At 43.3% G+C, this 24,419-nt stretch overlaps 1 protein-coding gene across 1 annotated transcript in view; it reads right to left on the bottom strand.

The window, feature by feature from the left end:
• The window catches only part of KMT2C (lysine methyltransferase 2C), a gene marked incomplete in the record, with an annotated part of 4,117,755 nt that overhangs the window by 65,479 nt on the left and 4,027,857 nt on the right, over positions 1 to 24,419 (bottom strand). Inside the window, 1 exon segment of the mRNA XM_044066891.1 lies at positions 16,304 to 16,412. Coding sequence (XP_043922826.1) covers positions 16,304 to 16,412 — 109 coding nt within the window.

The following is a 24,419-nucleotide window of genomic DNA, read 5'->3' as shown; positions in this document are numbered from 1 at the left end:
TTGAGAAGGTTTACCATAGGGAGGTGTCTTGTTATTTCCAGATTTGGAAGTGGAGGCCCCCCACTGCTTAGTTCTGAGAGTCCCCTGTGACTGAAACCTGGGGGTTTTGCTGTGTCTGGGTTTGGCTTGAGAGGATCTGGAAGGGGCTGGAAAAGACCAATTCTTAGTAGGCCAGTGCCGACTAAATCTTGGAGTTTGCACTTGTAAGAAATATTTAACAGTTTGCAAAGATTTAGCTTTATCTTTCATCTTTTTTAGAATTTCTTCAGCATTATTGCCAAACAGGCGGTCCTGATTTAAAGGAGCTTCCAACAATTTAGCTTTAACACGATCAGGCAAAGACTGCTCCTTAAGCCAAGCATGTCTTCTAAGCACAGACCCAGTAACAGCAGCCCTGCAGGAGGCCTCTAAAGAATCAAAACCACATTGCAAAGTATGTTTTCCAACTTGTACAGCAGAATGCATTAAATCCTGTAAATCTTTATTTTCCATACAATCAGGAATCAATATCATTTTCTGTTTAAGCAGTCCAATAATATGCTGTTGATATTTTAACATATGAAATTGTCAGTTTAAAGCTCTGATTGCCAAGGTTGCAAAAGTATAAACCTTTTTACCCCATCTATCCAGCGCCCTGGAGTCTCTATCAGAAGGGGTATGATTTTTAGCAGTAGAAGCCTTAATGCACTTGGGCCCCAGAGAAATGGTTTCTGGATCTGCAAAAGGATTTTTGAAAAGGAACTTGTGGTACTCAGGAACCCTGTAGTATCTGTCAGGTTTACTAGGAGCCGGAGGCAGGGAATTAGCGGCCAAACTGGATTCCGAGAACACATCATCAACAATGTCTAGTACAGGAGGTATAGCCAAAGGCCTATGCTGAGGTAGAAGAAGGAAATCCCTAAGCCTCTTTTTTGAATCAGAAAATTCCTTTCCCGGTGGAAATTCTCCTTTAAAGTATGTAAAGTTTCCCCAAAAGAGAAATCTTCAGGAGTAGAAGCAGAGGGAGTGGAATCCTCTGCATCAGAATCCTCATAAGTAGGTATGGACAAATCCAGGTCATTAGAAGAGTCAGAAGAAACAGAATCCTGATCAGAAGATTCATAATCAAGCTCAGCCCTAGACCTCTTTTTGGGGGGGGGGGGTTTGACTACCCCTGATTAAAGTAATTAGATATTCAGCCATTTTGATAATTTATTTTTTAGGCATAGGGGCCTGAACATGTGGCCTGGGCATTGGTTTTTTAGACACAGATTGAGATTTTGGCCTTCGTAATGAAGGCGGTTTCGATTTAATATGCAGGTCTGTAGGCCTGAATACACCCTCAGAAGCCGGTACCTGCAAAGCGGCTCCTGACCCATCCAAGGTAGAGACATCCGTGGGTTCCATAGCTGAAGTATCTCGCGGCATACTGGACTCCGAATGGGTCTCAGTAGAGGCCTGTGAATCAGAAGTAGCGGGTACCAGGGCCTGCGAAAGCACCTCACTGAGTACCGGCAAACTGGCGACTGGCTTAGCAGAAGCGTCGTCGGCAGTTTTGGACCTCGACGGCCTGTCTCTGTTTTTGTCTTTGCATTTTTTTCAGAATCCTGGGAGTCGGATGGCTAATCGACGATATTTCTGGATAATTGAATGAGAACCGAAATAATGAGAGGCAAAAATATAATGATGACTGATAGTGCACTGATTAAATAAAGCACAAAACTGACAGTAAGGTACGTCGTGGTCAGGGCCTAGGCAAGGAATACATAAAGCACAAAACTGACAGTAAGGTACGTCGTGGTCAGGGCCTAGGCAAGGAATACAGTAAGAATGAAAATCTTTATGAGGTATTTGCTTTCCACAAGTAATGCAATTATTAACTTTTACTGACATCGGTAAGGAAGAAGAAAAGTTTCCCCAACGGGGTACTTCGCTTTAAGTTGAAGACTTCGGATCTGAAACTCGAAAACGAAAATTTCAAGAGTCGACCGACCGGCGCTTGAGAACTGCATCTGCATTGGGCACCGCACAGCAAGAAAGACTGATGTAATGGCATCGGCTGCATGTTTTATACTCCTGACAACCTGATGTCATGGAAGAAGGGACAGCAACCAACACAGGACCCAAGACTTTGTTAATCAGGCCGACTGAGGACAACCTGCCAGCAGATTACCCAAATGTAATGACTGCAACAGTGAAACACAAAGAACATCATCTGCTTGAAAGGGGTCCCTATGCCTTTGGAGATGACATTTGGAGAACCTTTCCCATTTGAAAACATAGGATCTCCTGGTATTGGGTCTCCTGGCCTCCTGCAGGACAGATAGCACATCCTCAGAGTAGTGGTGTCTGAAAGGAATTAAAAGTTTTATCACCCAGAGGGTTATGCAAAGCATCTCCAGGTGTGGGTGGATGAGAGATCCTTTCTGTTTTGTGAGCAGGTCCACCTTGTGAGGCAACTTTTGGTGATTGCCCTTGGCAAGAGTTTGAAGAAGGGGAAACCAATGCTGCCTTGGCCAACAGGGAGTCACTAGCAAGATTTTTGGCATGTCCCTCCTGATTTTTAGGAGGACTTTCTGAATGAGAGAGAAGAAAGGAAAAATGTACAGAACAGTCCCTTCCACAAGATGGTGAAGGCGTCCACTCTCCAAGCTAATGGAGGGGGATCCTTGGCACCAAAGGTTTTCAATTGTCTGTTCGGGGGGGGGGGGCAAATAAATCTATTTCAGGTGTGCCTCACTGGTGGACAATGTCTAGGAATAGATCTTTGTTCAATATCCACTCATGATACAGAGAGAATGATCTGCTGACAGCATCCAAATGATGGTTGTCCTGGGATGGAATGTAGAATGCCTGCAGTGATATGTTGTTCCGGGAGGCTAATTCCCAAGCTTGCATTGCTAGCCTGCAGAGCAGGTAAGACCCCCCCCCCCGTTTGTTGATGTACCACATTACAGTAGTGTTGTCCATGAAGATTTGTAAGGGGCCTGGCTGCATGAGGGGGAGAAAGGCCTACAGCCTCAGTGCAAGGTGGACTGCAGTCATCTTAGGTTCATAGGTTCATAGGTTCATACTAGGCCATCTGCCCGAGGGCATTTATAAGCCTAGCCCATTGTTTTGTGGCTTACGCCACCCCTTTAGTATGGGGAACTATACCCATTATTTTGCTGTGCCTCTGTCGAGCAGTGACACTGAGGTAATTCCTGGGGTATATCTGCGATCTCCCATCCATTGGTCAAGATTTCTCTTGAACAAGGCCAGCGAGGTGCTCTGCCTCACATGTACCGGGATTTTGTTCCACAGCATAGGAGTCTTTGGGTGATGAATCTATCCCTCCAGCACATCCTATTAATAGCCGTGTCGAGGTTTAAGTCTCCGCCCTTGTGGCTCTGATGGATCTAGATTTTTGAGGTGAAGCATATTCATCAAATCTGGGTTTGACATGGCCTTGTATGTTAGGCAAAGGTCACCTCTGAGCAAGCGGTAGCGACTGAATAGAGCTGGAGTTCTTTCAGTCGGGCAGCATAGGACAGATTTTTGAGACCCTTTATCCTTTTGGTGAGGAACTTTGTGGCCTCTCCAGCTGCTGCAAGTGTCGGGTCAGATACATTCCGAATGGGGCATTGTACTCAATCATTGGTCTGATGAGTGATGAGTAAAGGGAGACTATGACCTCCCTTGATCTAGATGAGAATCCCTTCATGATAAGGTGGGCAATGTAGAAGGACTTCCTAACTACTTTAGCTACATGGGTGTCGAATGACAGACTACTATCAACCTGGGTCCCCAGGTCCCTGATAACTTCTTCTGTGCTCAGTGGATTGCCACCTATTTGGTAGCTAGGGTAACCTTGTTTTTCCCGAAGGGTATGACTATGCATTTTTGGCATTTAACTTTAGGCCGTGGCTCTGGCACCAGTTATCCGTTTCTGTGAGACCCTTCTGAAGGATATCTGTGTCAGATGTGTTTTCTACTATGGCCAGTTTGCAGTCATCTGCAAACTTTGTCAGCCATAACCCTCCTGTGTTTGCTTGTACTTCAGAAAAGTAGATGCCAAACAAGAGTGGGCCCAGGACTGAGCCCTGTGGGACACCACTTGTGACAGGCTTTGAGTCTGACATGGCGCCAGCAACTCTGACCCTGTGGGTTCTGTCACTCAGCCAGTTTGCAACCCATCTTGTGATGTATGGGTTAACATTTAAGCTGATGAGTTTTTCAATGATACCCGAGTGGGGTATTGTATCAAGGCCTTAGCCAGATCGAGGTAGGCTGTATGGACTGCCTTTTCCTCATCAATGGCTTTGGTGACTGTTTCAAAAAAGTCAACCAAGTTTAAAAGGCATGATCTGCCTTTGACAAAGCCAAACTGGGTTGGATCCAAAGTCTGCAAATTCCCTATGTCTTTATTTATGAGGTCCATTATGATCCTCTCCATGGCTTTGCAGATATGGCTTGTCAAGCTAATGGGCGGTAATTTCCAGGGTCTGTGGAGGCACCGCCTTTGTGAAGTGGGACCACAGTTGCAGTGCGCCACTCACTGGGTACGTATCCAGAGGTAAGACTTTGATTAAACAGCTGTCCTAGCTGTGGGTTTAATTCCTCATTGAGTTCGTGGAGCACACAGCTGGGGACACCATCGGGTCCCATGGATGCTGTGTCTTTTGCTTTGGACAGAGCAGTTCTCACTTGCGCTGGAGATGTTTGGGGGCTGCACTCATTTGGTATAGATATCTCTCCTTTTGGGGAGGGGAGAAGTTTGCACTGAACCTGTCAGCCAGTATGTTGGCAATGTCTGTAGGATCAGTAATCTTCACATCATTTTGAACTAGTTCTGAGCATATCTGGGAGTTTCCTCCTAGGTTTCTAACATAGCTAAAGAAGGCCTTATGATTGTCTTTTGAGTCTTTAGCTATTTTTCTCTCGAAATTTGCTTTGGATGATTTTATGAGAGCTCTTAGTTTTTTACTTATAGTGATCAAGGGTGTCTTACCTTTTAAGGATTTTGCTCTATCTTGTAGTAGCTTCCTCCTTTTGTTGTAGAGTTTGTTTATGGCTGGGGTCCACCAGACTGGACGCTTGCCTTTGGTACAAAGAGTCTTTGTTTTGCTTGGGATTGCCTTATCCATGCAGTCCTGCAGGTGCTGGTAGAAGGCGTTTGTAAGTGATTCAGCGGCTTGAGTATTGTTTTCCGCAGGCTCGGGGGCCTGAAAGGAGACCACACTAGTCTTTAGAAGTGTGAAGTCGGCTTTTGAGAACTTCTTTACTGTGGTGTTCTTTATTTCAGGTGAGGTGGGATGAGGACCTCCAGCGAGATTAGTTTGTGATCTGATCTCACCAGTGAGGGGTATACTTCCGGTGTTGAACATTGTGCTCCCATGTTCGTGATGATGAGATCAAGTATGTTATCTCCTCTTGTGGGGATGGTGACTAGTTGTTCCATGGCATTTGAGTTTATGAATTCCAGGAACTTTTGGGCTAGGGTGTTTGGGCTTGAGTAGTGTTCCCACTCTATATTAGGGTAATTGAAGTCACCTAGTATGATGGTGTTTGGTGATACATTTATCCCCTCTAGTGTTTTCAGGAAGGCCATGTGAGTTTCCTGAGTTTGTGAGGGTGGCCTGTAACATGCTACAATTTGCAGAGCAGTCTTGCCTATGGTTAATTGCACCTGGATGGTCTCCGATGCATCGTGCGTTGCCACCAGTCTTGAGGTGTGGGTGTCCTTGATGAATATGGATACCCCTCCTTTCTTGGTATTGTCCGGATTTTGGGGCCGGAACGCATGATATGAGGTAAAACCTGATAGCTGGGGTGCTCTCAGGAGCCTTGAACCAGGTTTCTGTCACAGCACAGACATCGATGTTCTCCATACTGAGAAGGGCCTCGAGTGCGTGCATTTTGAGATTTAGACTTCTGGCATTGAGCAGCATTACCCTTAGTTTTTTCCTTTTTGTGTTCTAGGGTGGTAGGTTTAGAATTTGAGCCTTGCCTAAAAAGGCACTATGGGGTGGCAAGAGCCTTTGCCAATATCCGAATCCCAGGGTGACAGGTGCAAGCCGTCCCTTGCGAAGCAGCGTGGCTTGTCCAGCATGTCATCCCAGGCAGACAGATACTGGATCCCCTTTGAATGACACCAGTGTTTAAGCCAATTGTTAAAGCTGATCATCTTATCTCTGTATTGTGGCATCATTCTTGGTGAAGGTAGGATACTGCTCAAGGTCAGGGTCATACCTGCCTGGGCTACATAATCAGAGAGCTCCTCAATGTCTCTTTTCATGTAGTCCAAGGAGGTGCGTCTCAGGTCGTTTACACCAGCGTGGACAATGACTGAGTCATATTTGTACCTGCTGTTGAGAGACCTGAGTGCTTGCGTTATGTGGCGGATTCTAGCGCCCGACAGGCAGCTTACTGTGACCTTCTCCTTACTCAGTCTGGTGAGCGGGACATCAGTGTGTCTGACTATGGAGTCACCAATGACTAGTGTGTCTGGCATTGTGTTTGGCCTTAAGGGCTGTGACTGTTTGACACTCTGACTGTGAGGTCTATGTGTTGCGGGTGTTGTGTTCTGAGGTGGTGGTTGTTTTGGTGTCTGCTTTGGTGGCCTCTGCTGTTTTGGTAGATTTTTGATCAGAGCCTCCGAGTATGTCTTTGTGTGTTTATGTGTATGATTTGAGGTTGTAATGGTACTATGTGAGACTGGGTCTATAGTGTGTGTGGTAACCTTCTCCTCCTGACTGGTCTTGCCAGTCCTATGTTGAGAGAGCTCAGCCTCCAGTTTGGCCGTATAGTTGCATCTCTCGCATGTATTTGTGTTTTGTGGGAGGAGGAAAGGGTTGTCTGTGTACATGAGGCAATTGAAACATTGCCTCAATATTCCCAGGTTCACCAGCTGAGCAGGAGAGGACACTAGCAACTGATCCCTCGACATGCTAGAAGGGTAGACGAAAAACTTTAAAAAGATTCGGGGACGTGGGTGACCGAGAAATGGGGGTTGCCTTTTGGGGTACTATCTATGACAAGAGTGCCGTATCAAGGTAATAAGTACTGTAGGAGCAAGTGCTAGGTTTAATAGATAGAGAATAGTCTACTTGGAGTCAAGTAGAGTTGATCTTTTAGTTATAGGATACGCTGATTTGATCAGTAGTATAGTTCGAGGAAGGTAGTTTTAAGGGAAAATTTGAAGAGTGGACTTTAGGTAGCCCGAATAGTTTAAACCTGCTTAACCGGCACTGCCCTAGTGTGCAACAGTGGCAGCTCAGCTAACGCGTTTAGCGTTTTATACCAGGGGCTGGAAAAGCTAGAAACTGGCCCAAACGACCAATAAACTACTAGTTACTGGCTGAAACCTCACAAAACTGGACAAAGGCAGCTCAATGCTTCCCACTCCCACTGGTAAGCAAGGTAGCTTCCTTCCCCAAATAAGGCAAGGAAACAGTACACAGGAACTACAACCAAAGCCCAGGAATCAGCAACTCTGAAACTGGACTAAACTAGTAAAGCAGGAAAGCAAGGTAGCTTCCCTTCCCCAAATAAGGCAAGGAAACAGTACACAGGAACTACAACCAAAGCCCAGGAATCAGCAACTCTGAAACTGGACTAAACTAGTAAAGCAGGAAAAACAAGAGATATTTTTTCTTTTTTCTTTTTTTCACAAAACAGGCAGAAACAGGTACAGCAAACACTTATAAATGCTATGAATCAGCTACTACAGCTTACACAGAAGAATTTGCTACAAATACAGTCAAATAGTAACAAACAAGGATTCCAAGTGCAATATTAAGTTAAATGCACTAAAACAGCTTCAATGTAACAGAAAGGCAGGCGAAATACAGTTGCTAGGTATTCAGATGTGGAAAGCAACAAAAAATATACTTAGTATCAAGAAAAGTCGCTTATTCAGCTCTCTGCAGCCTGGATTACTCTGCTGGCCCACGTGGAGTCTGTGCTGAGTAGGTACAAGCTGAAAGTTTTATACCAGGGGGCTGGAAAAAGCTAGAAACTGGCCCAAAACGACCAATAAACTACTAGTTACTGGCTGAAACCTCACAAAACTGGACAAAAGGCAGCTCAATGCTTCCCACTCCCACTGGTAAGCAAGGTACACTGATGTGCTTTCTCTGGAGGGATGGCTCCCACAGGGCTTGCACCTTGAGGCCATTCATGGTTGTTCCCCAGCCTAGATCCGAGGCATCTGTGTGCATTAGTTGTGTAGGTGTGGGGGATTGTAGGGGCAGGCCTGGGTTTTGTTGTACCTGCTGAATCCACCACATCAATGCTGTCTTTAGGCATGGAAGGAAGGATATCTGAAAGTCCAGTGAGTGGCTGTGTTGTGATCACACATTCTTCAGGTACCACTGTAACTTCCTCATGTGTAACCTGGCTAGTGGCAGCATAGGAATGATGGCTGCCATAAGGCCTAGGAGGCACATGAATTGCCTGGCTGACAGATGGTTAACCAGAAGAAGGTCCTGGAAGTAGCAGACTAGGGAGATTACCTTGTCCTGAGGGAGGAAGGCCTTCAGCAGGTCGGTCCTTATCCTGCATCCCAGGAAGGTTTTGTCTTGTGCTGGGGAGAGGGATGATTTTGTAAGGTTGAGTGTGAATCCCAACCTCTGGAGCAGTGACATGGAGAACTGCAGATGATTTCTGATTGTGTCTTCGCCTTCTGCAAGGATGAGGATGTCTAGGTAGTGGTAGGTTTGAATGCCCTTGGTCTTGCAGTAGGCTACTGCTGGGGCTAGCCACTTGGTGCAGTGGATAAACCAAATGGCAAGGCAGTAAACAAAGTGTGAACAGGGCCCAGTAAAGTGCAGGAACCTCCTGTGATTTGGGTGAATAGGGATGTGGAGGGTAAGCCTCCAAGTCCAAAGTGGTCGTGAAAGCCTTGAGTGGCAATAGTGGAAGAAGGTTTTGAAGAAATAACATTCTGAAGGAACGGACCTTCAGAAAGAGGTTTAGGAAGGATAGGTCCTTTTTTGGTACCAGGAATAACCTGGAGTAGAATCCTTTTCCTTCTTGGCCTGGGGGGATGGGTTCTATGGTCCCCTGAGTGAGAAGGTCTTGTATAATCTGTGGGATTAGGTGGTTCTTGGGAGGGAAGGGGATGCCTAGTGGGAAAGGTATCCTTTTTCCACTATTGCCAGGACCCAATTGTCTGAACTGATTTCTTTCCAGAGGGGATGTCAATGAGAGAGATGGGATGACAGGGGAAGGTGGCTGAGGCAGTCACACATTACTTCTGTCCTGAAAGGGCTGCCTGTTGAGGGGCTGAGAGGAGCCTGGCCTAGGGAAGGTTGGTTTCCTGGACCCTTTTCTATGTCTGCAAGAGGAAGAGGCAGCTGGGCTGGGTGCTCTCCAGACAAAGGAGTTCTTTGCATGGTAATTCTTATAATATTTAGGTATTGGGGAGACCAGTAAGTGTTTCAGGCCCTGGAGTGCCTTACTCTTCTCCTGGTGGCTTATAAACAGATCAGCAGACTGTTTGCCAAACAGGAATTTATTATCCAGGGGTGCATCCAAAATTTTGGTCCTAAAGTCTTCAGGCAGGGGCTGTATTCTAAGCCATGAATATCTATGTAAAACAGAAGCTGGCACTGCAGATCTCGCAGAGGCCTCGGCTGCATCATAGCTGCATTTTGAGTGTCTGGCTACCTGAGAAGCCTGGGACAACTTAGATGACATTTGAGTCTTGTTTAAGGAGTCAGGCAATGAGGACAGTAAGGATGAAGCCTGAGAAACCAAATCTAGGGCATTTGACTATGTGGGTCTGGTAATTAATTGCCCTAAATGCTAGAGTGGAAGTAGTATACATCTTCTTCCCCAGCCTGTCCATTACCTTGCTATCCTTGTCTGAAGGCAAGAGTGAGGAGGAAGGGATGAGTCTGGACTGCTTAACAGGGGCCACTGCTATAACTGCAGGGTCTGCCAAAGGGGGCTTTACCAGGAATTTGTGCTCATCAGGGACCTTATAAAAATGGTCAGGTGTCTTGGGAGCAGGAGGTTGTGAATCAGGAGTCTTTGAGGCTGACGCAAATGCATCCAGGTATGCTGGAATCACAGAAGGAATAGCTGATGGGGAGGGTGACTCCACCTGGAGTAACTCAAAATACCTTTTTTGAATTTCAGTCATCTGAGCAGTATCCCATTTAAAGTACTCCCTCATTTTAGTAATAGTTTCTCCAAATGTAATATCCTCAGGGGGAAGTCTCCCTCAATGGAGTCCTCATCTGGAGAGTAGTATTCCAAGGGAGAAACTATTTGAGAGGATTTATCAGAGAAGGATGATGAGGCTTCTTCCTCCTGCGAGAAGGTAGGAGGGATAGAGGTAGCTGAGGCTGGCCAGGGGCTTAGCAGAGGCAATGCGGTTGCTGTGGATGCTGAGGGCCTATGGGCCATGAAGGCTTGCAGCAAGAACTGGAAAAAGGACTGCCAGTCCGGTTGTTCTCAGAAGGAGCAGATAAATGTTTAGTCTTTTGTTTAATTTTTAGATGAGTTGATTTGGAAGATGCTGAGGGACCAGTTTCAGGGATCTGACCTAAGGGTGACGTTTCCGATTCCTGGATCATAGATGGGTGTCTGGTGGAGCTTGGTTCCCCCTCAACCTTGGCAGTAGCTGATGTCTGAATAACCTCTGGGGGCATGCCTACTGGTATGTCGGAAACGGCTTCCTCCAGGGTATTCGCTAAAGCTGCCGGTTCTAGCAGACATCCCTCAACCCCTGTATCAGCAGATGGTGGGGTGTCCCATTCCAGAGGAGCAGAAGTGGTAGGCCTAGAAACCTTGGCCTTCTTTTAGGCAGCTCTGCCTTGATGGCTGACGCCAGATCCATTCGTAAAGCTAACCTTTGGTTCTCTAGGTATAAACAGAGGGCTGTCAGACAACTTCGGAGAGTTTTGGGAATGAATGACTGGCAGATGCTACAGGTGGTATGGTCGTGCCAAAGTTCATGGGAGTCTTTGTGCAGAATTTGATGTCCACACCTACATTTCCCCTTCCTAACAGATATCGGCTAAGGAAACAAGCAACAACCAAAGCTCAAGCAATAACAATAATAAGGTTTCCCTAAACGGGTACTTAATTTTAGATGTCTTGAAGACAGTGGAGTGAAGCAATCGATCTGACGTTCGATTGTTGCAGAAATGTTTGAGGTCTGTGCATGCAGACGTCACATTTAAGGCCCCTGGTTTATGGCCCTGCGTGTGACATCCCATGTGCTAGCAGCAACCAGGCTTGGGCTTTTGCATTGGAGCCAATGTTCAGGTCGTCTGAGGTGGAGGATCCCACAGAAGAATACTGCAACATAAGAATAGAAGGACATTACATTATACAGATGAGACGTTGAGGCTGAGAGTAACACTTAGGAAATGGTAACAGCAGAGACGATTACAACTTCCTCAGTTAACAGAAATGAAGGAGTATTAACATCAAAATTAAAGAAACAATGAGAAACCATAAAATGGGGAAACCCTGGAAGTGATGGAATTTCAGCAGAAGTGTGGAAAGAGAAGGAATAGTTGATGAAAAGTCAGCTTGCACTTTTTAACAATATTTTTCTAGGTGAATATATGACTTTGATTTGGAAAGAAGCAGTAGTAGCAGTTATACCAAAGGATAGAAAAGATCCTTTTGATGCAGGGTTCAATTCTGAATCATTACTATAAAATGCTTATGATGATTTTGGCAAAAATAATGCAATTACATTGCCAAGAATAACAGACCTGGATCAGTGTGGGTTTATTTAGAAGGTATGCAAATGTCTGACAATATTAAAAGAACCCTTATTATTCAAAAGGGGGTCTATGTCAATTCTTCGAATGCTCACAATTTCGAACGTTACATGGTCGAGACCAAACATTCGAAATTGCAAGTGTTCGAAGATTGACCTTCAACCGCGCCGTATGGTGCAGATCGGGAGAATTTCCCTTTTCTGTACTGAAGTGTGGTCTCGGAGTTGGTATATATAAGTGGGGGGGGGGGGTTCTTTGTTTGATATTCGAACACCCAAATGTCAAACATTTGGTCTCGACCATGTAATGTTTGACATTTTGGATGTTCAAATATTTAACATAGACCCTTCAAAAGGATGTACTGGACAATAATATCTTAACAGGTTTAGATGTCAAAAAAGCAACTGCCAGATTGAGTTGGGAATTTATGAAGAGATCCCTTGAGGCTTTTGGTTTTTCACAAACATGGATAGCATTAATATTGAATTATCGAAAGAAAAGTTGAAACTAGCATGAAGTGTGGTGGTGATCTGTCTAAAGCATTCAACTTTACAAGAGGAACTAGGCAGGGGTGTCAGCCCTCTAACCATTACTCTTAGTTTTGTATTTGGAACCATAAGTTACAAATGTAAGATAATTAAATACAACTGGATATAAATGGAGAAATACTAATAAGAAAAAAGTATTTTTTGTAGATGCATTATATATTGGTAATCTAGATCATGATATAAAATTATGTCATAAACTGAAATATTTTATTACTGTATAAGAATATAAAGTAAAAGAAGTAAAATGAAAAGTTATAGTCATGCACTATACCCCAACACGACTTGGTACAGACCCTCCCCCTTTTTGTGGGTGGGGTTATGACAAGATGAGCTACATAAGAATTTAGTTGGAATGGGATGTTAATAAGCAAGCAGTTCAACAAATGTATGAAGAAATTATTCAAAATACTATAATGATCTAATGTTGAGCATCGTAAAATTTCTTGCAATTGTAGGTGGAGATTGACGGCAAGGTCATGAAGCTTTAAGACCACACTGCACAGACAGCATAGGAGAGTGGTGCTTCTTCATGGACCAGCTCACTGTCATTATCTGAAGGGCAACTGTGAGTTAAGAACTGACTGAAAGGCTTGAAATGTAGTATGAATGGAAAATCTATTACCCAATACCTATCCCATCTCTGGAACAAACTTAATCTGCAAATTAAACAAAGTAACACCCTAGCATCCTTCACATTAAACCCTGATGACTGAATAGGTACCCATAAATTTACTCTGGGATGGACCTGTTTTGCCATTTTTGAAAAGCATGAGGGTGAGTACTAGCAAGGTGTAAACGGTCTTGTGACTCAACTGCCTTGTGTTTCTATGATCCTATTGTTTTTTTCATGTTTGTGCACTGTCTTTCTGAGTTCTTTGGACAGTCTGTCTTTCACTATCATCTGAAGCATATGGGTCACCCATACATAGTCTGATGCATTTGTGGAAATGTCTTGATCAGTTTCTGACAGGCTTAACGGAAGCCCTAGACTGCTTACCACTTATGCTGACTACCAACTAAGTTGCTTATGAGGAGAGGTAGAAGAAAATGTTCTAAGGACTAGTTCTAATCCAATAAATTTTCAAATACACTGGGAATCTCCTCATATATAATGTTGCATGAGAGATAGGCTAGAGGAGGAAATGAAATCCAGAGCCAGATCCTCTCTGTTCAATTCTGAATAAGATGACTATTCTAGGGAAGATTCTTTTTTCCTTTTTTTTCTTCTGAGTGTTCACTCCACTAACATGAACAAGATACAGGTTAAGGAGGAAGCAGGGGCAGCTTTTTTAAAATGTTCATCTGCAAATTTCTTGTAATTATATGATAACAGGCAATACATTAGAACATTTGCTCAGCAGGCTTTTCTACCTCAGATGTCTGTTGAGCTAAGGGCCTAAAAATGAGACTGCACCTTAGATGCCCCCTTGCCCATTCTACTGATGAATCTCTCATTATAAGAGCTACAAAAACTGTCAGAATATAGGCAGCTTGCTGAAAAGGAAGAAGGGCGATTGGGGGGATCTTGATCTACAAAGGACAAAAGCCAATGCCCACAATGGACACCTGGGAAACAAGTGTCAGGTGTTGAAATGAATGAAGTAGTTGGACTTTATTCAGAGGCCTAGCTGACTTAACCATTACCACATATGCTATGACTGGGATCACAATTCATACTACTAAGTGCCTACACCAGTAGTAAACAGTCACCTCAGCAGTACCAGGTAATTCAAGTCTTAGAAGGTTTGACTAGTATTTCACCTATGCATTCCCTAACCAAAAGCTTCCTGGATTTACCCATTTTCCAGTGTACTTGGAGATACTTTTGTAAAGGATATTTTCAAGTCTTATGAAGCAGTTCTTGATGACAAATATAGCAGACAATCCTTGGCTATTACTACTTCTTTATGATGTCTGATAAACATTTTCATTTTTCTAGGCCTTCTAAGCAAGGTTTGCAATCTTCTGCAACATGTACAGATTCTGCTCACATCAAATCCCTTTCTTAAACTAAAAAAAGGGGCAGGACATAATTCTGTGTGTGTGTGTGGGGGGGGGGGGTTCCATCTTCTCACAGCAATAGGATTATTTTTGTACACCCATCATTAGTCATCTGAAAAAGTCTAGTGATCAGGCAGTAAAATATTATGGCACAATACAAATAGGCTATAAAAGGTAAAATGGTACCTATGATTGTTCTTTGTCATACCATGAAATGACAACCAACAAACTCTAGATGAAACATGTGACCAATCAGTAATCTCAGTTGTATAATCTATGTAAAACAAACAAGCTCCCCTTTACAGTCAGAATTCTTGCTAACAGCCACTGTGTAGGAGGTAACCTTGCACCATATTTGCGGGAAGTCTGACTACTCAAAAGTATTATGCAAGACTGACATACACTTGTGGCTGTATTCCATTCAATTTACGAAGGCAATGCAGCAATATAGTCTTTATCATGAACATCTGACAATATTAGGATCTCTAATCTTGGCAAAAGCCACACAGGATGCTCACAAACGAGGAATAGGACCTTGAATTCTTTAAGGAAAGATATTCCACAGAAAGGGTAGTCTGTGGGATACATGCCTATCTCTCCAGCAAGTCCTGTTTATATCATAGGCAAGGTTTAAGTCTTTAGAATGTGTAATTTTTGTGCTGTTTGTTTTGCGGATATGCAGGAGGTCCATCAGGGTAGGGTCTGACAATGCCTTGCATGCCAGGCATAGATTTCCATTCAACAGCCTATAAAAGGCAGAATACAGGGACAGGATGTTGAGGTGGTCTGCACAGAACATGTTACTTATACCCTGTATTCTTTTAGTGAGAAACCTCTGTGGATGTTCCAATTGTTGGATGTGCCTAGTTGGGTAAATGCCAGAGGGCACTGTATTCAATGATAGGTATAATGAATGCTACATATAGTGGAGCAATGACCTCCTTGGACCTAGATGCCATACCTTTGTTTGTGTGTTGCACAACATAGAATAATTTCCTCACTACTGTAGACACATGGTGATCAAAGACTACATTACCATCTGTGTGCATCCCAAGTCTTTGACTACTGGGTCGACTCTTATGGGTGTGTTGTGAGTATGATAACTACCAGGGTGAATGACTTCCTGAAGGATACTGTTGTGTGTTTCTTTGCATTTAGTTTTAGTCAATGGCTCTGACACAAATTATTTGTCAGTGTCAGCCCTTTTTGGAGAACATTAGTGTCGGGGAGGAATTCTATGACTACTCCTAATTTGCAATCATCTGCAAATTTGGTCAGCCAGATGGCCTTCATATTGGCAAAATGTGTGGTCCCAGGACTTATCCCTGAGGGACTCGGCTTGTGACTGGTCTTTTTGTAGAGGTGGACTCCCCAAATTCTAACTTCCTGGGTCCTTGCTAAAAATAACCCCCTCCAGAAAAAGGGAGGGCTGGCCACTGGTTAAACTAATACTCCACGCCTCCATAGCTGAACTTTCCAACATGGGACCGATGATCAAACCTCGACTGCTAGTGCCATTGACAGCAGTTCTCCAAATGTGTCACAAAACCAGCAAGACAGGAAGATTTAGAAACAACTTATCAATACAACACAGCTACAAAACTTCATTTACTCATTTACTCATGAGATTTAAACTGTCAACTTGCATTTTTTTACTGCAAAATAAGAGCTACAAATGTACCTATGATCATTAACACACAGGAATCTCATATGTTGCTTCCAAAACACATTTACACAGTAAACTCACGGTTGGATACATAGGTGGTGATATTCTACCACACAGTGACCACTCAAGAAATACTGAGTGTAATTATTGTCAAAGTTAATGCTAACTTATATGTGCCATCTTTTAATTACTGGTTTCACCACATAATAAATGAACAATCATATGCTTAAATTTACTATTCTGCATTGTCATAGACTGCTACTGTACTCAATAGCTCTGCTTTGGAAGTCATTTCTACAAACTGCAGTTATGAAAAACATCTTAAAACATATTAACAAATTCGTCACCCCCCCCCCACTCCTCTCCCAGGATTTTGCTCTTACCTCCTCTCCTTTCTGAATCCTCCTGTTGGAACTAATGATAATTTTATGCCCCTTCTCAAAGGCTACAACTTCAGCCACACAGTTTGGGGCACAGGAATGATTAATGTACCTAATATTCAAAAAGAGCAAAAGTCAGAAAAAAGCTTCTTTAATCAGTCTTATTTAGAGTTAACATTCTAGAAGACACTTTTTACAACTATTCATTCTAAATCAAACATTTACTACTAACATGTTTGTGTTTGTACAAGTACACTCAATTTTTTTGGTCTGTTAATGAAACGAACAAAATAATTTATAATCCTGGCAATTTTATTTTGTGTGTGCTATTTGTTTCAGTATCTGTTGACTCTCAAGCTTCCCAACAGTCTTGAGCCCTGTCACTCACTGGTTATACCCAACATAAAGGTGACAGCTGAGTGGAGAGGCTGTCGTCTGGGCAACAATGAAGATTATTTGTGCCCCTATCAGCATCATGTAAATAATTTTAAATATTTTTTTTGTTAAGGCTGTTACAATGTTCTTGGAGGCTGACATGAGGACCAATGTCACAGTAGGGTGTTCTACTCCTTTCCTGAGTACATGCGTGTTTCCACCCACATGCTAATAAGGGATAAATCCCAAATCTTCAATCCAGACTTTCCTGGTGTTGTGCAAGCTACCATCTGTACTGTGGCAAATGGCCAACCAAAACCACTACTTCATTACCACATGACAGGTGAGGTAGCATTAACTGCTCATTCCTCCTTCTTCCACTTGACCCTTCTAGAACTACAGCCACTACTGATATTTTGGGCATCTTGGTCAAAGTCGGGGCTACACCACAGAGCCATGCACAGTCCTGGTAATGAAACCTTTTAAAACCATGATGTTCTGTACATCAAATCCATCCAGGTCCATTGGACATAAACAGATATAAAATTATCTACCCAGCCATACTGCTCAACCTGTTAGTGCAAGAAATCTGGACAAAACCTAAAATAATGATAAACACCCAACAATTGGGACATATTTTAGATATTGCCCCTATAAAATTAGAAAGTTGCCAAAATAATAGTATTTGTGCTAGCATGCATTTTCTGAAGAATATGAAGCCTGGAATTCAAATGTATGTCATTACTTAGTGTCTTCAATACTCAGTGAATTGCCAGATAACAAAATTTATGAGGAATGGACCAAAAATAAGAGGTAAACATTTGGAAATTCTGTGAAAATCTGTTCAGTTGAGAGGTATACCAACACCCAATCCTCTTCCAACAAATAGACATTACTTTATACACATACTCAAGTCAAAAGAAAGGCAATGCATTGCCAAAGATAAAGATGCAATACCCACAACCTCATACAAAGCATACATTTATAAATACAATGAATGAATGAGTGAATACATAATAAAGGAGAATCACCAATAAGACTGCACATAATTAAAAGTTATGAACTCACCATAACTAGACATCTGCATTGACCATTTTCATTCTTCCTCAACCAATGGGTTCGATCCGATCCGACTCGGCCACATACTCCAGACTTCAGATCAACTCTCAAGATCCTCCCTCTATCTATAATGCCTTAGTCCATCTCCATTACCTCAAATCAAGTTTGTTGCCATTAGGACCCTATAGCTAGACAGACAGGAAGGGCTCAAACTGGAACTGTAGGTTCCAAAATACAGTCCTACATGTCTTTCCAGAAAATTGAAGGACGAGGGATGTATGGGAGGGAAACTGAGGAAGAATGAAAATGAACAACACAGATGTCAAATTATGGTGGGTATATAACTTAAATCTGATGTTGCCCTTTTCCTTCTTCCTCAACCCATGGGACAGAGTCTCCAGCTACGTTTCTCTTGGGTGGCCCTCATGAAAGGATATTCCAAAGTAACACTAAACCAAACGTGGCTGTTTCTAGATATAATATCCGATTTGTAATGCGTAAGAATGGTATAAGCACAAACACCAATAGATGTTATTGACCAAAAAGCAGATGAAGCAGCCATAGATCTGGTTGAAGGATATTTGGGTTGTTTGGATAAGGCAACACCTTGATGAGAACAGACACAAAAAATACAGTGTATAATCCATTTGGCTAAAGTAACTTTAGTCACTGGGGACCCCGGTCTTTTTAGTGAAAAGGAAATAAATAGTTGATCTGATTTTCAGATTTGTTTTGTCCTGTGAAGATAAAATCATAATTGTCTGTGCACATTAAGGAGATGAAGCATGTACTCTTTTTATTCAAAAAATTTAGAAAGAAGACTGGTAAATGAATGGGTTGATTAACATTATTTTCACAAGCCACTTTGGGCAAAAAGAAAGGGGTTTTCCGTAAGGTAACCTTATCTCTATGGAAAATGATTTAAGGAGTTTTTTGAGGAAAGAGCCTGGAGTTCAGCCATTCTCTTTGCAGAAGTAATGGCTAGTAAGGCGACTGTTTTCCAAGAAAGGAATTTTAAAACACTTTTAGCTGAAGGTTCAAAACGTTTCTGAGTTAGACCTTATAGCACAACTGTAAGATCCTAAGGAGGTGAAGGATCCTTTACAGGTGGTCTGAGAAGAAAAAAAGAAGTTATGTATGCACCATAACATTCCATGTGAGTTGTTTATCTCACCTTCATTCTTACCGATGGGTTCGGAGCCGATCCTCGGCTCTGACTCGGCCAACTGCAAAAGCTTGAGGTGTTCAACCAGCTCGAGGCCAATTCCCTATCCCATGATGCACCTTGATCTTCCCTCAGATCTTGTTTGCTGCCAACTGGCTACCTATGACTATTAATATGCCACCCTAAGAACTGGATAACAGACAATACACCATAAATAAAAGAAGTCTCGGACTTCAAGTAGACAGGATGGAGGGTGGAGGGTGGGACGTAAGAATGAAGGAGAGACTAACAACTCACATGGAACGTTATGGTGAGTACATAACTTCTTTATGTGAAGTTGTTCTATCTCACCATTCATTCTTACTGATAGGTAGCGTCACAAGCACCATCCTTCTCGTGTGGCTCACAGGAGAATGTTCTTCAGAACAGTGGAACCAAAGGAAGCCCTGTTCCTGGAGGCCTTGTCTACTTTGTAATAAGTGATGAAGGTATGAGGCCTTGACCAGGTAGCTGCTGCACAAATAGTATCTAATGGTAACTTAGCAGAGAAGGCTGATGAGGTAGATACAGTTCTAGTAGAGTGAGGCTTTATTTTTTGTTGTAATGGAGCATTCACTGAACTGTAAGTGAAAGAAATACAATCTGACAACCATCTTGACAAGGAGACTTTTGTCACTGGAGCACCTTTTTTGATTCCGAAAAAGAGACAAAGAGCTGTTCTGTTTTTCTGAACTGTTTGGTCCTGTCCAAATAAAATCTGAGTTGCCTATGAACATCAAGTTTGTGGAGCATGTGTTCCATCTTACTTGTGTATTTATGGAAGAAAACAGGCAATTCAATAGATTGGCTGAGATTTGTCTCTGAACAAACTTTGGGTAAAAATAATGGATTAGTTCTGAGCGAGACTGTTTGTTGGGGTTGAAAAGAGATTGCAGCAAGGCTGGCCCCGTCAGTGAAAAATCCTTTCCACTACTTGTTTCTTTAGGGACCACTCATGAGGCAAAATATTTGCCCTGCTTAGCTTGTCTGCTATCACACTGGATTTCCCTGGGATGTGTGTTGCTATCAGAAAGTGCTGGGTGGAAGTTGCCCACTGCCATACTCTCAGGGCCTCTTGACACAGGGGATACAATTTGGTTCCTCCTTGTTTATGTACCAGACCACTGACCTATTGTCTGTCTGAACTGCAATTGTTATCACTGCTGACAAGTTTACTGAAGATCAAAACACACGAACACAGTTGAGTAAAACAAAACACCTTTATCCAACACAAAGCTTTCGGGACAAATCATTGAAAAAGGGAGTTGTCCCGAAAGCTTTGTGATGAATAAAGGTGTTTTGTTTTACTCAACTGTGTTCGTGTGTTTTGAACTGCAATTGTTCCCAGAGGGAGACAGTCTTGAAAGGACTGCAACACTATGAGTACCGCTCTCATCTCCAAGGCACTGATATGCAGATGAGCTTTGTGCTTCTTCCACATGCCTTGGGCTGCTCTTCCCTGATAATGCCCCCCCCCCCCCATCAAGGAAACGTCTGTGGTCACTGTGGCTATATGAGTGGGTAGAACAAATGGATGGCCTAGAGTTACTTGGGATGTCAGCCACCACTGAAGATCTTTCTTGCACGTATTCGTTGTTATGATTTGTTGCAACATTGGAAGTTCCTGAAAGGACCACTGAGAGAACAGGATCCACTGTGGTACTCGCATGTGCATCCGACCAAGAGGAATGGCTATGATCGCTGCCACCATCGTTCCTAGCAATTTGAGTACCACTGAGGCTGGTGCTTTTGCTTTTGGAAGCAAGTCTAGGATTTGTTTTTATAAAAGACAAACTCTTCTCTGGAGGAAGGCTTAAGGTCATTGCGATTGTATTTAGTTCTGCTCCTATAAAAATTATCTGTTGCGATGGAGACAAGGCAGATTTTTCTGAGTTTATGTTAATCCCCAAATGATTGCAGAGATTTAAAGTTGTCTCCCTTGCATGTATGAGTTGATGCCTGGTGGTGGCAGTGAGGAGCCAGTCATCTAGGTATGGAAACACCTGGAATCCCAAATGTCTCAGGTGAGCCGTGACTACTGCCATGTATTTGGTGAACACTTTGAGGGCTGTAGTGAGACCAAAGGGCAGAGTGCGAAATTGATAATGACTGGCTCCCAGCAGGAAGCGCAGATGATCCCTGTTTTTATGTGGTAGCATGCATCCTGGAGATCTATCAAGCACATCTAATTGTCTTTCCCCAGAAAGGTGACTGCAGTGTGACCATCCGGAACTTCGCCTTTTTTACTGACTTGTTTAGTCTGCTGAGGTGTAGAAAGTACAGTTTTGTACCTACCATAAATGTAGATGTCCGAACTGGATAGCATCTGCAGTCATAACAACTGGGTTGTCCTGTCGTCAGGCAGCCCTTCAGTCGGCCGGATTCCAAAGTCCGGGTCCGGCTTCGGCTGATGTCGCACTTCACCCGACGTCATCTCTGTTGGTCCTCGGGTATAAAGGCATCAGCAGACGCCATTTTCCTCAGTGTTTCTTGCCCCAGATGCCAGTAGCCCTCCTGGAGGTTAAAATTTGGATAGATGCCAATGTTTCCAAAAAGATAGAGGTAAACACAAAAATAAGCATGTATGTACATATATACAAACAAATACACCATAAAGACTCCCCCACCAGCTAGCTATTAGGAGGGTAAAATACCCTAGGAGTACCACAGAGGGGAAGGAGGGAGGGTAATCCTGACTGCAGATGCTATCCAGTTCGACATCTACATTTATGGTAGGTACAAAACTGTACTATGTCCTTCATGGATGCATCTGCAGTCATAACAACTGGGTAGAATACCATAGCCAACTAGGGAGGAGGATAAAACTAGATTATGGTGTGTTTAGGATCCCTTGCAGTACAGCAGTGGCAAACCCTGCTCGGGATCTGGAATATAGAGGTAAGTTATAATGCTTGGCAAATGTATGCACGGAGGTCCAAGTAGCCGCCTCAATAATGTCTTTGGTTGCCACTCCTCGTAAGAAGGCTGTGGTAGTGGCTGTTGCCCTTGTAGAATGAGGTCTTATGTTCTGTGGAATTGGTTTTCCATGGAAGGAGTAACAGAATCGTATGCAATTTCCTATCCATTTGGAGATTGTCTGTTTGGAAATAGCTTTTCCTTCCCTTCCTGTTGCATAGGCTACAAAAAGTTGGTCAGTCTTTCTGCTATTTTTTGTTCTGTCCAAGTAGTAGCGTAGCTGTCTATGTACATCCAAGGTATGCAGTATTCTTTCCCCTCTGTTTTGTGGGTTGGGAAAGAAGGTAGGTAGGTGGATTGCCTGGTTTAAAGACACTCTGGATACCACCTTAGGCATAAATGTAGGATTAGTCCTCATGGACACTCTATCTTGGTGGAAGATTAGGAAGGGTTGCACTGCCATTAAGGCCTGTAGCTCTGAAACCCTCATTGCTGAAGTAATTGCCAGTAGGAAAGCAGTTTTCCATGACAGGTGTTGTAGGTCTGCTGTTGCTGCTGGTTCAAAGGGTGATAGTGTCAACTTTTCTAGCACAAAGTTTAAGTCCCAAGCTGGCAAAGGTGGTTTCCTTGGAGGTTTTACATTCTTGATTTCTCTGAGGAACTGCCTGAGCAAAGGGTGCGAAAAAACAGGTGGATCAAAGCTGTATTCTGCTGAAATAGCTGATGCATGTATCTTGATGGAGGAGTAGGACAAGCCTGAATGAAGAAGTTCGGCCAGATACTCTAGAATGTTAGGCATATCTATGTTTGACACATCTTTTCCTCTTTCAGTACTCCAAATGACAAACATTTTCCATTTTCCAGCATAGTTCCTTCTTGTTGAAGGTCTGCGTGCTTCAAGAATAATGTCTTTAACTCTTTGAGAAAGTTCTGGGTTAGCTGTTGCTATGTGATGTTCCATGCAGTCAGTTGCAACGTTTTTAGGTTTGGATGTATGATGCTGTAGTTGTTCTGAGTTAGCATCAAAGGCATCAGGGATATTGGCCACATATTGTTCTGAGACATGCTCCTCAGCAGTGGGTACCAGTGTTGTCTTGGCCAGTTTGGAGCTATCAGGATTATCCTTGGACGTTCTTCCTTGATTTTTAGTAATACTTTGTGTATCAAGGGAAGAGGTGGGAATGCATATGCTGTCAGGCCTTTCCAGCTGAAGGAGAGCGAATCCACTTTCCATGCCAGTGGGTGTAATGTCCTTGTGCAGAATTTTTTGAGCTGGTGATTGAGAGGTGATGCAAATAGGTCTATCTGAGGCATTCCCCATTTCTTTGAGATGGTCTTGAAAATGTCCGGGTGCAGTTTCCATTCGTGGGCATCCGATGTGGTTCTGCTTAATATGTCTGCTAGAATATTTTCTTTTCCGGTACAAACATTGCCTGTAACTGGATGTTGTAGCTGAGTGCCAGGTTCCACAGCTCCAAAGTCATTCTGCATAGGGGGTATGAATGAGTGCCTCCCTGCTTGTTGATGTACCACATGACTGTGGTGTTGTCTGTCCTTATCATCAACTGGCCCTCTTTGAGAAATGGTCTGAACCTTTGGATTGCCAGTTTTACTGCCAGCATTTCTTTTAGGTTGATGTGCAGGTGAAGTTGATCCTGTGTCCACAATCCTTGCACGCATTTGTCCAGCATGTGGGTCCCCCATCCTAGGTCTGAAGCGTCTGTTGTGATGGTCTGGCTTGCTTGACATCTGCGAAAGGGTAGGCCTGGGTTTGTCTGGCATGCCTGAGCCCACCATAGGAACTCCTGTTTTAAGCATGGAATTAGTGGGATTTCTGTTTCTAGGCTGTGACTGTGTTGGGACCATAAATTCTTTAGGTACCACTGTAGTTTTCTCATATGTAGTCTGGCAAGTGGGACCAGGATTATGCATGATGCCATGAAGCCCAAGGCCTGCAGTACTTTTCTTGCTGTTAACTTGTTCAGCTTTGTTAGTACCAAGAAGTAAAGAGGGAGTTCTTTTTGTTTTTCTGCAGTTAGGAATGCCATTTGTTTTACTGTGTCCAATTCAGCCCAAGAATGTCCTTGTTTGGGATGGTATCAGCCTTGACTTTTGTAGATTGACTGTGTATCCCAGTGCTTGTAGCAAGTAGATGACCCTTTGTAAATCTGTTGTCAGCTTGCTTTGGTTGTCCCCTTGTAGCAGGCAGTCGTCCAGGTATGGGTAAATTTGTATTCCCTGTAGTCTGCAATGGGCAATTACTGATGCCAGGCATTTTGTGAATACTCTGGGCAGTAGATAAGCCAAAGGGCAATGCTGAGAATTGATAGTGCTCTGATCCTGCAAGAAATCTGAGGTATCTTCTGCAGATTGGTCGAATGGGGACGTGCAGGTATGCCTCCTTGAGATCTAGAGTTACCAGCCAACACTCCTTGCCCAGCATGGGAAGAAGTTGCTGTAGGGTCAGCATTTTGAATTTTGGGACAATGATGTATGTATTTAAAGGCGGACAGGTCGAGAATTGGTCTCCAACTTTTTTCCTTTCTTGGAACTAGGAATAGTCTT

Source organism: Protopterus annectens, chromosome 3.part1, assembly GCF_019279795.1.
Source record: "Protopterus annectens isolate FY-2018-M chromosome 3.part1, PAN1.0, whole genome shotgun sequence".
NCBI lineage: Eukaryota > Metazoa > Chordata > Ceratodontiformes > Protopteridae > Protopterus > Protopterus annectens.
The sequence above is the reverse complement of the archived record's forward strand: the minus strand, read 5'-3'. Positions and strand labels throughout refer to the sequence as shown.